Genomic DNA, 15,598 nt, shown 5'->3' with positions numbered 1-15,598 from the left:
GTGGCTTTTGCATCACGATAATGTACCTGCTCATTCATCGTTGCTTGTGAAAGATTTTCTGACCAAAAACAGCACCACAGTCATGCCTCAGCCTCCATATTCTCCGGATTTGGCCACCAGTGACTTTTTTCTTTTCCCAAAACTGAAGAAACCCATGAAAGGACATCGATTTTCAACGACTGAGGAGATAAAAACTGCATCGCTAAAAGAACTCAAGGCTATACCACAAAATGATTATCAGAAGTGCTTCGATGATTGGAAAAAGCGTTGACACAAGTGTATTATATCTGAGGGGGATTACTTTGAAGGGGACAACATGAATATTGAGTAATAAATGAATATTTTTTGAGAAAACCATAAAGTCACCTTATTTTTTGAACACACCTCGTATATCTTTTGTTGATCTAAAAATATGAATTCTTTGGCTGTATTTTCTTGATTGAAATACATATTTCTTACATTCAAGAAAATGATTTCCTTAATTCAAAAGGTCTAGATTCGTTGAAATGTTATTTGTCGTTCAAAGAAATATATATTTGATTCAAAGAGTTCGATTATTTAAACAGATTCGGAAACATTTGAATCAATAATTTTTCCATACTTGAATAAAGAATTTAAGTTTATTAAAATCATAGAAATAATAATTTAATTCAAAATAATATTAATTAAATTACAGTACATACTTTTTTGTCACAAAGGGTTCTGCATTTATAGCAATGGAGCATTTATTTATATGAAGAAGGTATTTTGTTTACGTAAATTCTTATTTTGTTCGGTGGAAGAAAATATTTCATTTAATTACTAGAATTAAATTATTCATAACAAATAAAGATTTATTCTAACGAAGTAATCATTTGTTTAAATAAAAAATTTAATAATTTGGCGTCATTTGTTTTAATTGAATGCTTATTTGGATTAAAAAATATATAGTTAAATTAAATATCCATGTTTTTTATTTCAAGAAATATTCCTTTGTCATTTATGATGAGGTTTAAATATGGTTTTACACCTTAAAATTTCCATGTTACGTTAGCGTCGTGGTCAAGGCTGTCGACTTTACACTCAATGGACCCGAGTTCAATTCCTGCCGGGGTGGATTTTTCATCGAATTTTTCTGTTTGAGGTTTATCAAGATTTTAAATTATGTGATTTATGTCTAAATTAAATATGTATATTAATGACAATGGTAATTATAATTTAGGCTAAAAGAAATCCAGTTGCTTATTTCAGAAAATATGTACTACAAATGAAGTACTAACTACTCTATTGCAGTCGCGCATGGTCTAGGCCAAAGAAATATAGTTAGATATACGTTTATTTTTCGGCCTTTTGGAATTAAAAAATTGACTTGCTTACACTTCCATTTTTATATAAAAATTTCTTACAACTATTTCTTACAAAGTACCATCCATACACACCTTTTAGCTAATCCGCTCGATTCTATAGCCTAACCTTCACCGTTGCGCCTAGCCCCGCCTCGCACGCATTTCGCTCTTTTATTGCTATGCCTCTCATTACCAGCCTCTGTCTCCGCGGCTAACACCTAATACTTAACTACTTTTTACAATATTTATATGTTTCTTTCATCTACTTCCTCTCCTATTTACAATCTTTCCTTCTAAATTCCTCTTCCTTCTCTTTTTCTCCATCTTACCCAACACCCCCTTCACCCATGCTACTGCCCTTGTGTCCCCCCTTGCAAGCAACAATACCTCCATGCTTATCTAACTCCTTCCCACCTCTTCACACTCCTCCAACCAGTGCTTGACTTTTGTATCCCCTTTCCCGCAAAGTTCACACATTCTCCTCTCTCTAGAAAGCCAGAACCTATTATAACCTTCCATGCACCCGCATCTCATTTTCGCTATAACTCTCTGACTACCTTGCTCTCCTTTCTCACACAAATATTTCGCTCTCCCCCTTGGCATAATGCACACATAGTTCCCGTTAAACCTTGACTCTCTTATCCTCTCCTCTCTTTTTGCCTTCTCTTTCTCCATGCCATTCTTTTGAACCAACTCATATACCTTCCTTCCTTCCTCGTGTCTCCTGCTAACTTCATCCATCTGCAATCCATTCATTCTAAAATATCTTTTGCTTTTGACCTCCATCTTTACACCACTACGTCTGTTCTCCTTCTCCCACCAACACTCCCTAACCAATTTACTTTCCCCCTCTTCCAACAATTTCTCTTCATATTTACACTCTCGACTCCCTGTTATAATCCCTAAACTCGTTCTTCCTGTCCCCCTCCTGACAATATAGTTCGGCGTATTGCTTGCAAACCCCAGTGTCCACTTTACATACCTCTCGTGTGTCCTATTTACCTCCTCACTTACCTTCCAAACCCAAACCTCCACTCCGTAAAATAAGACACTCATCACTAGCGAATCAAACAGTTTCATTCTTCTTACAAAATCCTCTGCGAACAGCCTCTCCCCCAGCCCCCACACCTGCCTTATCACAACATTTGCCCTTCTCATCCTCTCTTTTATATGACCATCCACTCTCCGATTCCTTCGAAACAGGAAGCCCAAGTACACAAACTCTTTCACCTCCTGTACCGTTCTTCCCTTCCACTTATACTCCCCTCCCCTATCTCTCCCACCTCCCTTCTTGAACACCATAACCTTCGACTTGTCCGCATTTAACTCTAGCCTATTTTTGTCCAAGTATCTTCTAAACCTCTTCATCATCTCCTTCGAAGCCTCTTTGCTCTTTGCCAGCAGCACTATGTCATCTGCATATGCTAGTGACCATATCATGACTCCTCCTACCCTACTTCCTCCTACCACTCCTGCCGCTAGCTTACTTTCCATATCCGCGATCAAAATTGCAAAAAGCGTTGGGCTAAGTGGGCACCCTTACGTCAACCCCCTATCCATCCAGAATTCCTCAGAGATTCCCGCCCCTCCTCTCACCCTATATTTCGTCTCCTCATATACCTCCCTTATCCTCTCGATCAGGCCCCTCTTCACTCTTTTCTCTTCCGTTGCCTCCCACAACTTCCCTCTATCTACCGAAGGGAACGCGCTCTTTAGATCTACAAAAAACGCGTACACTTTGGCACCCTCTTTGGTTAGTTCTCTATCTACCACGTGTTGCAAGACGTAAATATTCTCAATAGTACTCCTTCTCTGTCTAAAGCCTGTCTGCGTCTCCGGCAATATTCCTTTCCCCTCAACATCCTTGCGCAGCCTATCTGCTAACACCATCGCGTATATTTTGTACGCAGTATTCATGAGCGTAATTCCTCTATAATTTCCCTGCCTCTCCATATCCCCTTTCTCATACAGTGGTACGATCAACCCCTCCCTCCACCCTCTTGGAAATCTCTCCCCCTACATACTTTTTTCACTACCTCCTTCAGCCTCTGACAAACAACCACGCTTCGTTCTCTACCCCGACCATCCCTGCTGCCTTAAATTTTTTCAATTTCCCTATCTGCTTCTCTATTTCGTCGTCGTTCAGCTCCTCTCCATCTACTTCCCTCTTTCTTCTAATCCCCTCATGTCTCTTTCGGGTATCTGACCCCTGAAATGAATCCTTAAAAAACTTCCTCCATTCGTCGTTCCGTATCTTCTCACGTATTTCCACTTTACGTTTCCTAAGCCTATTAATTATCTTCCACATGTCCCCTTCTGTCTTAACACTTCTCAACTCCTCTTCCAGCTCTTTTTCTTTTTTCTGCTATTTCTTCTTACACATCGCCCTAAACTCTATCCTTATTTCTACGTACTCTTCCCTTTTCGCGGTTCCTTCCTTCCACATCCTGTACTTCTTTTCACCTTTCTCTTCATCATTTTACATTCCCTATCCCACCACGGCTTCACCATTCTTTCCTTCTTCCAAAGCTTACGTTGCCCAACTGCTCCTGGTACTTCTCTATCGCCTCTCTCGTCCATGACACCCTCTTCCCTAACGACGCCAGCCCCCCCTACCCTGTATCAACAAACTTAATGGCAGATGGTCTGATTCCACCCTCCCTTCCATTGCGAATTTCCATTTCGATTTTCTTTCAAAGCTCTCCCCTTCCCAATACAGGCCCCCTTCCCGCCCAATTCTCGCATTAAAATCTCCCCCCATTACCACCAAACCCTCATCTCTCTCTCTCCTAGTAAGTTTTCTACCCTTTCTTTAATCCGTTCCATTCCTTCCTTATTGTACACAGTCCAAACTTATACATCGCCCCTTCTATCTTTACAACCCTCGTTTGCATGCCCTCCCCCTGGTCAAAAAAATATTATTTTGAAGCAGAGATATATTTTTGAGCTTCAAATATTCAGATATTTGCTGTGGAGAAATAGTTTTTTGAGCCTATAAAATATTTGCTTGACCTACAAACATATTTCTTTCCTTTAAGTCATATTTCCTTATCTCAAAAAAATATTCATTCCAATTCATGGCACATTTATTTGGAACAGTGAGTCATTCATTTGTTGTAAAATGTATATTTTGTGTCTTCAATTAATATTTCTTTCATTCAAAGAAATATTTCGCTTCGACCAACAGATCGTATTTATTTGTCTCAAATAAATGTTTCTTTGAAAATAAACAGGACTTTTACTTACTTCAGCCAAGTAGAATTCACTTGGTACCTGAATTATATTAATGGTAATTAGAACATTCGCGCGGTTGCGAGGATTGCAATCTTTCGCTTAAGAAGCACGCTCGTAAACTCGCACCTTCATAGAAAGATTTTTCTGACGCACTCAGTCGAGCTTCGTAAGACTACCGAAAAAAAAAATATATCTCACTCTTATCACTTTCTTACCCAATAATGCGCTTCGTATTCCTTTCATTCACACTCAAATTTAAATCATTAATTCGCACATAGATTTCTTGGTCGCTATATTCACTCCATTTAACAGATCTTTTCGTTACAAGGTTCACTGGGGAATTACTTTCCGCACTTAAATAGTAGATTGCGTGTAAAGGGGAGAAACGCAGCAATTTCCGACGATTATGAAGTTTGCCGCACGAGGGAATGAGGGGGGCATTCACACGAGCCAAAAAACTGTCGTCTCCCCTTGGCACATACTGTATTTTTCACAAAAACCCTGCTGCTAGTTTGATATTTGGAGAATCAACAAGCCTCAAAGTGTCATAAAAAGGCATGCAACTACACATTTAGAGCCCAATTCATATGCGCCCAGCAGAATATTCATTTTCATACATTACCATAATTTCTGATATGTACAAAAAGTTCCATAAATTACCATTATTTCTCAGATTTATTGAAATTTCAATAAATTACTAAAATTTCTAAAATGTATGGAAATTGATCACAAGAGTGAAGGCAGCGAAAACCAGACTTTCAGAAGGGCCTGTGAAATGGTTTATGAACGAAGCAAGAGCAGATATCACACGAGTTGAAATCGCTGGTTATCCTTATATCACGAAAAATATGCGTGAATGCCACGATAAACTTACAAGGAAGGTATCCCAGGTGTCTGTCGCCGATTTTGATGAACCTGATATACCTATATTGTAGAGGACCAAAAACTAAGCGACACGTATTTTTTATAACGGCGGAAAAACACTTTAAGGATGTGAAAATCATAAATAAAAATTTATATCCGAAGAGTTTTCGTGGTCGCTGAACCAAAATCTGATAACAGGAATTCCAAACTTAGAATGGCCGATCCAATATGGCGGATTAAAATTTTTGTGAAGTAGTGTATTTTTTTTAAATGTCTATTTTTGAGGTCGCAAAATTGAAATATGGCAATAGAATTATGAGATTAGCAATAGTGGAATCAATATGACTAAACTTAATATTTTGAAAATCCTCTTATTTGTAATTTTGATCAGCTATACTTATTTCGAATTTTGATACTTTTTTTATATATTAACATTCGTAGCACAGAAAGGAAATTATTCTCACACTATTGAAGGGTTAATTTATATCTTTCAGTCGAATTTAGAATTTGGACATATTTTCAAGTGCAAACATTATTATAAACATTTCAGTGTATATTTTTCTTAAAATTTGATTTTTCAAAATCTCTAAAAACACGCGAACTTATTCTTACAATTTTAGGTAACATATTTTTTTCGGATTGTTCGACTCATATTTTGTTATGTTTTACAAATTTTTGAATTACTGTAATTTGGGGGGGGGGGATGCTTACCCCCAAAGAGTTTTTAAATTATATGAAAAAAATAGTATTTTTGTTCATTCATGGTGAAAATATTTTTCCCATTGGTTTCGATAAAAAATATTATTTTCTTCTATGTGAACCAATCAAACAGTCCAGTAGTCTCAAGTCCTGTAGGCCCAACTAAAATCAATTCAAAATGTTTGGAAGTTTTAGAAATACAGAACAGATGTGACGAGTTCGAAAGGCGGTAACTTACGCCAGGGACCCCAAGAACTTATCGGTTCTTGCATGTTCATCTTCTAATAATTTAAAATATAAAGCAAATCTGATGGTACAAATATTTGCCTATACTGAACCTACTACACTGATTAAAATAGTTCTGAAAAAGCTTCCATTTATTTTAATTCATTAATCACATTCTTTTTTGCTAATTATTTTAAATGTGATGTAATTTTCAAATATTCGGAATCAAAAATTAAATTTCTCATAAAGGCTTCACGTTACCTCAATTATCAGCACAGAATATTATTAAAAGGAGTAGATTACTGACAGAAAAAAGAGATTATAACTTACGTTTTGCTACAAAAATCTTTATTTTGATATTTCTTTTTCATTCATTTTACGATTTAAGAAATCCCGTATAATTTCCGGTCAAATCTTACTCTCATACTTATTCAACCCAAATAAATTAATATTTATTTCGCAGGATCGAAGAATCCATAATCAACCAAACCTATCTTCTGCTGGTAGATTTTCTATTCAAGAATCAATTTCTGTTGAATCTGATGGATCAAATCTCAAGGTAAAAAAATGTATGTTTCTGTGAATGAATTAAAAATAAGATTGCACGGAAAACAGTATCTGTATAATAAATATAAACGTGCATGAAATGATAATTTTTAATCAAAAAATTAATTAATATACTTTTCGCAGGACCAAAGAATTCGTGATCAGCTAAGTCTCTCTTCTGCTAGTGAAGCTTCTATTCCAGTAGTTGAATCTGATTCTGCTGTATCTAATAGAGCAAATTTAAAGGTAAAGAAAAAAATTATTTTCTTATGAATGAATTCTAAAGAGTATTGTAATTTAAACAATATCTGACTATAATAAATATATACGTTTGTGAATTGTCAATTTAAAATGATAAAATAAATGATGAAACATTTAACAGAATCAAGGTATTAGTGATCAAGCAAGTTTGTCTTCTCCTGGTGGAGCTTCCATTGAAGTGGTTGAATCTGTTGCTGCTAAATCAAGTTTTGGAATTGATCAGACGGTAAAATTAAATAAATGGCGTGCTTTTTCAAAAAATGTGCCAAACAAATTTTACGGTTATAGCAAATAATTTATTTTGTATTATAGTGATCTGGCCTAATTGATATTATTTAATTTGACAGGGGCAGACTCCACTTCAGTATGATAAAAAGAGAACACATTTATTTCAGAAGCAGGAGCGTATAATAAGGAATTTAAAGAAGAAATTGCAGCTTGTTAATCAGCAAAGAAGATTAGAGAGAGACGGGCATAATACATACAAGAGAACTATGACTTCCTTGTTTACTCAAGACCAAATACTTACTTTTATCAGGCAAGAAAGAACCGGAAGAATGCCGAAACCTCAGAAATGGTCCAACTCAACAGTTAAGAAAGCTTTATTGCGCTTAAATTCACTTGCGCAAATACAGGGTACGATCAACTTTTGAGACAAGGTTTTTCCTTTCCATCGCGCAGGACTCTAAGTAGGAGGATCGAACATATTAAATTCAAACCAGGAATTTCAGATAAAATGTTCCACTATTTAAAAGATAAAGTCGAAAGTTTTATTAATGAAATTGACAAAGAGTACTCAGTAGCATTGATGAAGTTACTTTAACAGAAGGTCAAATGTTTGATCCACAAACTAAAGTATTGTTAGGTCACATAACTCTTCCGCATGGTGTTGATGGAACAGTTAAGCATGCTATTGTTTATGTTTTAACGGGAACGGGTGCACGCTGGAAGCAGGTGAACACATTGGCCTGCGAGTAAATAGCGTTACTTTTTACATGGACCCAAATGACGTGGCTTGTTAGAATTCATTTGGCATAACAGCTGGAAGAAACATTGAAATTAAGAACTCGATTCCACATCCTCATCCTCAAGGAACTCCTGATCGCAGATGGAAACAATTTTCCGTTCATGGTATGCAGTCGTGCAAAAATATGAGAGTCTGAATTTATTCGATTTTTTCTTACCTAAATTCGCATTGATCCATGCTTTCATTTATCATGTCACGACTTAAAAGACAAAATATTGCGCAGACTTTTACTATTTCGTCTAAGAATTTGTAATCAACCTAAAATCAACGAAAAGAATATTGATAAAAAGTACTCTAGCAAAAGCATGGCGATGCATACGACATACCAATCATGTTTTTTATTTGCACATATAATTTTTAAGTCTGAAATAAAAATATCTTTTCACTCATGTTACTTTTTTTTTATTTCTTTGACAAAATCTTGATACTCGATCTTTAAATAATATTATTTAGATTTGATAGAAAATATTTTATTGCATTTATGTATCTTAAGAAAATTTTTTATGTCTCTTTAAAAAAAGTATGCAGGTTTCTTAATATTACTGAATTACTTAATGTTACTAACAATATTATTATATTATTAGTATAACCTTTTCGAACCAAACCTTTGCTCCAAACCTACAAAAATTATTTGTTTAATCAATCATATTTATGACAATTTCTATAATATATATGCCTAAATGAGATTATTAATTACCAGAGGGTGGACGAGCGTAGTCTCAAGTTGCGCAGGAGCGTAGCTTCGGCTTCCTCGTTGCGGAGAACCGTCGCATGGGGCGAAGTGGTGAGAAAGTCGTGCGAAAATTGGAATGTCTGTGGCTGTGATGAGCAGAGAGCACTGAGAAGAATGAAAAGAATATAGAGCGACAAATGATACGTTGTCATCAATGCAAAAAGAGGATGGCCGCTGGACCAGGAAATCGGGAAATGACAGTGAATTTATTTTTTGACCGGGAATTTTACAAATTTTTAGAAAATAAATCTGTCCAACTTTGATTTCAACTGTGTTTTAAATAATTAGCGAAATTGTTATATTTTGAATTATGATATCATTCAGTTTAGAATGTGTAATTCAAAAATCTTTCACTTTAAAAATGTTCTATTTTAATTTTTAAGCGTACATTTTTATTTAAATAACTTTAAAATGCTATTTTAAAGACTACAAAAATTAAAACTTAGAAATGTTTGAAATAGTTGGTTTAGTATGAAGAAACATTTTTAGGCGATAAAAGGTGAATATACATTAATCAATAATTTTTAAATTTTACTGTACTTTAAGTATTAAAAAGTAAATAATAATTGATTTTACAAGGCGATTCGGAATGAGTTCATAATTTTAGAATTTCCAGATTTAATCTTTAAAAATTAAACACTTTAATTTGAAAGTCTTATTAGTTAGACAAATGTAAATACCCAATTGAAACTTTATAAACTATTTTTAATTTTAAAATAACTTTAAAATAATTAAATTTCAAATATTGTTTCAGTTTGAAATATTCCATTTTTAAATCATTCTATTTAAAAATTTTTAATGAAGAAAATGAACAATTACCTAATATTTAAAGATGTCTGACTGCTCATTTTAAATCCGTAATTACAAATGAAATACAAAAAATTAAACAAAAAACTAAGCTTTGAACGCATTTTTCCTGATTTCCTCATGCATTTTTCCTATATCTTTTTTAAAAATTAGACAAAATTAAAAAAAAAATTGCGTAAAATTTTCCACATTCATTTTTCATAGTTTCGTAAATTTTTCACAATCTTTTTAAACGTTCTCTTAAATTAGTTTTTACAAATAAAAAATCATTTTCAATTTTCCTACGAATCTTAAGGAAATATGTTTTATTCTTTTAAAGCTCTTCACAATTCTTAAAACAAATTAAATTTAAAAAAATTTTTTTAAATTAAATCTAATAGACGATTTCAATAGACGATCTACCTCACTAGCGAGAGAACTAAGCCCTAAAGCACCCTGATGGATTAATCCTACTAGGGTTCCTGTACTTTCAAATTTAAACTGTTTAATTTTTAAAGTTTAAATCTGGAAATTCTAAAATTATGAACTGATTCCGAATCGTCTTGTAAAATCAATTATTATTTACTTTTTAATACATAAAGTACAGTTCAATTTAAAAATTATTAATTAATTTTTAGTCACATTTTATTCCCTAAAAATGTTGTTTTTTAAAAATCCTAAACCATTTATTTTCTAACATTTCTAATTTTTGTATTTTTTAAGTAATTAAAACTGCATTTTAAAATTCTTTAAATAAAAATGTATGCTTAAAAATTATAATAGAACATTTTTAAAGTGAAAGATTTTCGAATTACGCATTCTAAACTGAATATCATATTTGAAAAATATAATAATTTTGCTAATTATTTATAACACGGTTGAAATCAAAGTTGGACAGATTTATTTTCTAAAAATTTGTAAAATTCCCGTTCAAAAAATAAATTCACTGTCATTTCCCGATTTCCAGGTCTAGCGGCGACCCTCTTTTTGCATTGATGACAACGTATCATTTGTCGATCTATTTTCTTTTTTCTTCTTCCTAGTGCTGCCTGCTCATCACAGCCATAGACATTTAAATGTTCACACGACTCTCCCACCACTTCCCCCCATGCGACGGTTCTCCGCAACGACGGAGCCGAGGCTACGCTCCGTGCGCAACTTCAGAATATGCTCGTCCGTTCTCAGCTAATTAAATTTCGTTTATTTTAAATCTTATTTCGTTCAATGCTCTTCTCTTTATTCGAAAATCAAGCCATTTTTAGAAAATTAAATTCCGGTACGGCGGCACCCATCAGAATTTGAGTACCCCGCGTCGCAACTCTCCCTTGAGGATCTCTAAGCGTGACCATAGACTGAAGTTGACCATATGACGTGCAGTTACTGTCAGCTTTTTTTATTTTCTTACTGACAAGATACTTACTTTCTTATCTAGGGTTGAAAATACGCACAGACATGAAATCGACTACTTCTTGTCTATCTACGAAGACTTCGGAAGTCGAATTTTCGATAGGGCTGTTATGAAAAAAATATTTAGGGCTTCGCCCTGCTGGAAAACTCTGTAAGGGATCCCGTACCTGTTCCTGCACACATACAAGAACTATTATACAGGGTCATTTGAAACTGAAAGGTTGGAGAATATGAGCCATATTCATTCTGGCATTTTGAATCCTCATATTCGAACTCCAATTTCGCAATCAGCGACACCAAAAACACCCAAGCAATCATTTTTCAAGTCGATCAGGGGAATTTGAATTACTTAAAACCAGCCTCATGCATCGCCCCCACTTTTCTGTTTTCTCACGATCCGGAGAATTGTCGGTTAAACTAATCCAACAGATGGCGCCACAAAAGTAGGTCTGTCTTTTTCATTGAATTGCATTAAGAAAAAGCAAAAATAATTAAAAACTTGATGCTGTTTGGAAATAAACAAAAAAAATATATGAAAAAATAAGTAAACTATTACTAATTATTTAAAAAAAGAAAAAGTCATGAAAATATGTTGTTTAATATGAATAAAATTTAATTTTGAGATACATTTTGAAAGCAGTTCGGACTTTAAATTTTTGTGATTGATTTTGCTCATATTATTAATTTTATTATTTGTTAAAGTTAAAAAAAATATTTTTTGTTAAAATTATTAATGTAGCTAATGAAAAAATTAATGATATTAAAGACCTCAATGACAAAAATATTTAAAACATACACATGATCAGAAGAATTAGTAAAAAATGTATGACGTATATTGTATATTGAGGGAATAATTTGGTAAAAAGTCAATGAAAAGACTAATAAATGAGAAAGTGGATTCAATATTATTTCATATAATGTATATATTTATTTAAATTGAACCGAATATCATATATACATTTATACAGTGCAATCATTTATTTGTTGCTTAATCTTGAAACCTCTTTTCTCGCTGCATTCAACTCCTAATAATTTTTTTTTTAAAATTTTATTTAAAGGAGATTTTGAATTAAATAGTTAATTATATTATTGCAAACCTCATTTCTAAAATAAATAGACTATAAACTATTAAACTCAATAAACAAACGTACCGTACTCATGACGGACAGTAGCAGGAAATTCACTTTTTTCGTTCAGCTTGACGCTCCGAACTTTTGTCTTCTCTAATTTTTTATTGATAATTTTTCTATTCAAAGCATGGAAAAACTGAAATTGTGTACAAGATAATTTTTTACGCTTTGATAACTGATAAGGAAAACTTTATATTGTCTAAAAGTAATGTTTAGGGAATCATAAAATACAAATAATTTGTTTATCATTCCATTTATTTGTTGCAAACAAATTTGATGAACAAATTAACAAATAGTCTTATTATGGGTAAAATTTTTTGGTGCTAAAAGTGCTTCACATTAATGTAGGAATGACATTTCATGACAAAAATAATTTAAAAGTTTATAATAACTATTTTGTAAACAATTCTTGTGGTAAAATATTATAATTTGAGATTTTTCAAATTATTATTTCCTTCAAGTACCAGGAAGAATTCAGGTATTCCCTGAAACAATAAATATTTAATAATATTTGATAAAATATAACAATGCAAATTTTTGTAAATAAATTTGATAGAGAAATTAAAAATTTTGGTCCTCGCGCATAGAATTTTGTTTTACACTGAAAATATTTTAAGCTGTTGGGCGAATAACTGCTAGTCACAAAAATATTTGAGAAGTTAACAATAACCATTGTTATAAATAATTCTCGTGACAAAATATTCAAATGTAAGGTTTTATCAAAATTTTTATTTTCTTTAATCGCTACAATGGTTACGGATATTCCTAAATAATGTACCTTTGATCATATTTAGTGGAATATAACAACTTACATGTTTATAAACAATTTACATAAAAAATGTCCCAATGTTGGCAATCGGGGTTTCAATCGCAATAAATTGGAAATGAATCATAACACTGCATGCTAAGATTCACTCAATACAAAATCTTTTGACAATAACCCACCGACATGGCCATCTCGGAAAATTTAAATTTGATAAAACCTCAAGTTTAAATATGTTGTCACAAGAATTGCTAATAACAGTGGTTATTGTTAACTCTTATAATATTTTTGAAACTAGCAGTCATTCGTCCAATAGCTTATAACATTTCCAGGCAAAAAAAATTCCTATGCGAAAGGGCAAATATTTTAAATCTGTTTATCTAATTTGTTTACAAAAATTTAAATTGTTATAATTTATAAAATATTATTAAATATTTATTACTTTAAATAATACCTGAAGTCGTTCTGGCCATTGAAGGAAATTATAATTTGAAAGATCTCAAATTCTAATATTTTGACAGAAAAATTGTTTGTCACAGTGGTTATTATAAACTTTTAAATTATTTTGGTTATTAAATGCCATTCCTACATTAATGGGAAGCACTTTTAGCAAAAAAAAATTTTCACCGATAATAAGACTTTTTTCATACTTTTTTCATACAATAGATGAGACAAAATTTCGGTGAGTCAAGATCTATAGAATTTAATGATCTTTAATTTAAAACAGTAAAATTCAAAATCGCAAGAAAATTGAAGGCTCTGGGCATTTTTGAATGAAAAAAGTGAATTTCCTCCAACTGTGCGTCATGAGTACAGTACGTTTGTTTATAGATTTTAATAGCTCATAGTCTGGTTATTTTAGAAATAATTTTTTCAAAAATATAATTAACTATTTAATTCAAAAGCTTCTTGAAATTAAAATTTTTAAATAAAATTTTGAGGGGCTGCATGCAGTGAGAAAAAGCTTTCAAGTTTAAGCAACAAATAAATGATTGAACTGTATAAATGTATGTATGATGTTTATTTAAATAAATATATACATTATATTAAATAATATTAAATCCATTTTCTTATTTATCATTCGTGTCATTGACTTGTTACCAAACGATTCCCTCAAATTATTTGATTTGAAACTTGATTCCCTCAAACATTTTAATTACAATTACCACTACTTTTTAACAGTGTTTCCTTAAAAACTTAAAATTATTAAGATTTTAAAGGTACAAAGATTCTTTATTTTGCAACTTAAGTTGTAGTTTTATATATTCTAATTATTATTATATTTATATTGGATATAAGTAATATATTTTTTATTAATTTTGTTTAACTAGAACAAATAATAAAATCAATAATATCAGCAAAATAAATCATAGAAATATGAAGTTCGAACTGCTTTCAAAATGTATCTCAAAATTACATTTTATTCATATTAAACTACATATCTTTATGACTTTTTCTTTTTTGAAATAATTAGTAATAGTTACTCTTATTTTTTCATATATTATTTTTTGTTTATTTGCAAACAGCATCAAGTTTTTAATTATTTTTGCTTTTTCTTAATGCAATTCAATGAAAAGGACAGACCTACTTTTTGTGGTGCAATCTATTTGCTTAGTTTGACCGACATTTCCCCTCCGGATCGTAAGAAAACTACTACCGCATACACGTACACGGTCGAGGCAGGGGGCTGCTTAAAACTTGAAGGTTGGCTGAAATACGCCATCTTGGATCCGCCATTTTGAATTCTTATATTCTAACTCAAAATTCGTAATCAGCGATACCAAAAACACGCAAGTAATTATTTCCACGACACCGAAACACCCCTAGTAGCCACTTTGAGCCTGTTTTGATTAATTGTCGCTTTTTATTGAATGATATTCACTGAACATCCATGATTTTTTCCCGCTCCATGCATCATGTTGGAGCCGCCAAATCGAATTTTCTCGAAGACCACAATTTATTCGAAAGTACACTTCGAGAAGAAGACTTTAAGCCCTTAAACGTCTTGATTGGTTGCAAGGAATTTTGACAAAAGCCTTGTCCCGGTTGACGTGGAACGTTCCACATATATTTTATTTCCTGCCTCACTTCATCCGGTCATACCTGTGAAAATATTCACTTAATGGAAAAATGTTTCAAACGGAATTTGTAGATAATTTAGTCTTCTACAATTACTATAAGTTCTATTTTTGTTTTCTGATAAGGGATCGTCCACATATTACGTAAGATGTTTTTCTTTTGTTTATATCGTTGTGTCCTTCTCAACTTCACAGCAATTTTATGCTTCTCTTTATTCAAACAAAAGAAAAACGTCTTACGTAATTTGTGGACGATCCTTAAGCCAAAAAAAGTTATTTCCAAAAAACTGATTTTGGCATCTTTTTTCAAGATGGCGGAGCAAGCCCCTATTTTATTTTTGTGTAAATTTATTATGTTTTTTAGAATACCAAAATGAAATAAAATTGACATTGACTAACTTTTCCGGATTTAATGCAAGGTATCAAGGTAAAGTAAATGGCAACGTGCCCAGAGGTAGACCGCGGAAAGAATGGTTAGAATGTGTGAATGAGACCCTACTTAGAAGAGACATAAGAAGTC

At 32.5% G+C, this 15,598-nt stretch overlaps 1 protein-coding gene across 1 annotated transcript in view; it reads left to right on the top strand.

The window, feature by feature from the left end:
• The window catches only part of LOC117176632, a 33,152-nt gene extending 24,650 nt beyond the window's left edge, over positions 1–8,502 (top strand). The window contains exons 5-8 of the mRNA XM_033366886.1: positions 6,811–6,906; positions 7,038–7,139; positions 7,276–7,380; positions 7,502–8,502. Coding sequence (XP_033222777.1) covers positions 6,811–6,906; positions 7,038–7,139; positions 7,276–7,380; positions 7,502–7,807 — 609 coding nt within the window. The 3' untranslated portion in view covers positions 7,808–8,502. The remainder of the gene's footprint in view (positions 1–6,810; positions 6,907–7,037; positions 7,140–7,275; positions 7,381–7,501) is intronic.
• The last annotated feature ends 7,096 nt before the right edge of the window (positions 8,503–15,598 follow it).

Source organism: Belonocnema kinseyi, chromosome 7 (genome assembly GCF_010883055.1).
Source record: "Belonocnema kinseyi isolate 2016_QV_RU_SX_M_011 chromosome 7, B_treatae_v1, whole genome shotgun sequence".
In the NCBI taxonomy this organism is placed as follows: Eukaryota; Metazoa; Arthropoda; class Insecta; order Hymenoptera; family Cynipidae; genus Belonocnema; species Belonocnema kinseyi.
This window is presented reverse-complemented; position numbering and strand designations above follow the sequence as displayed.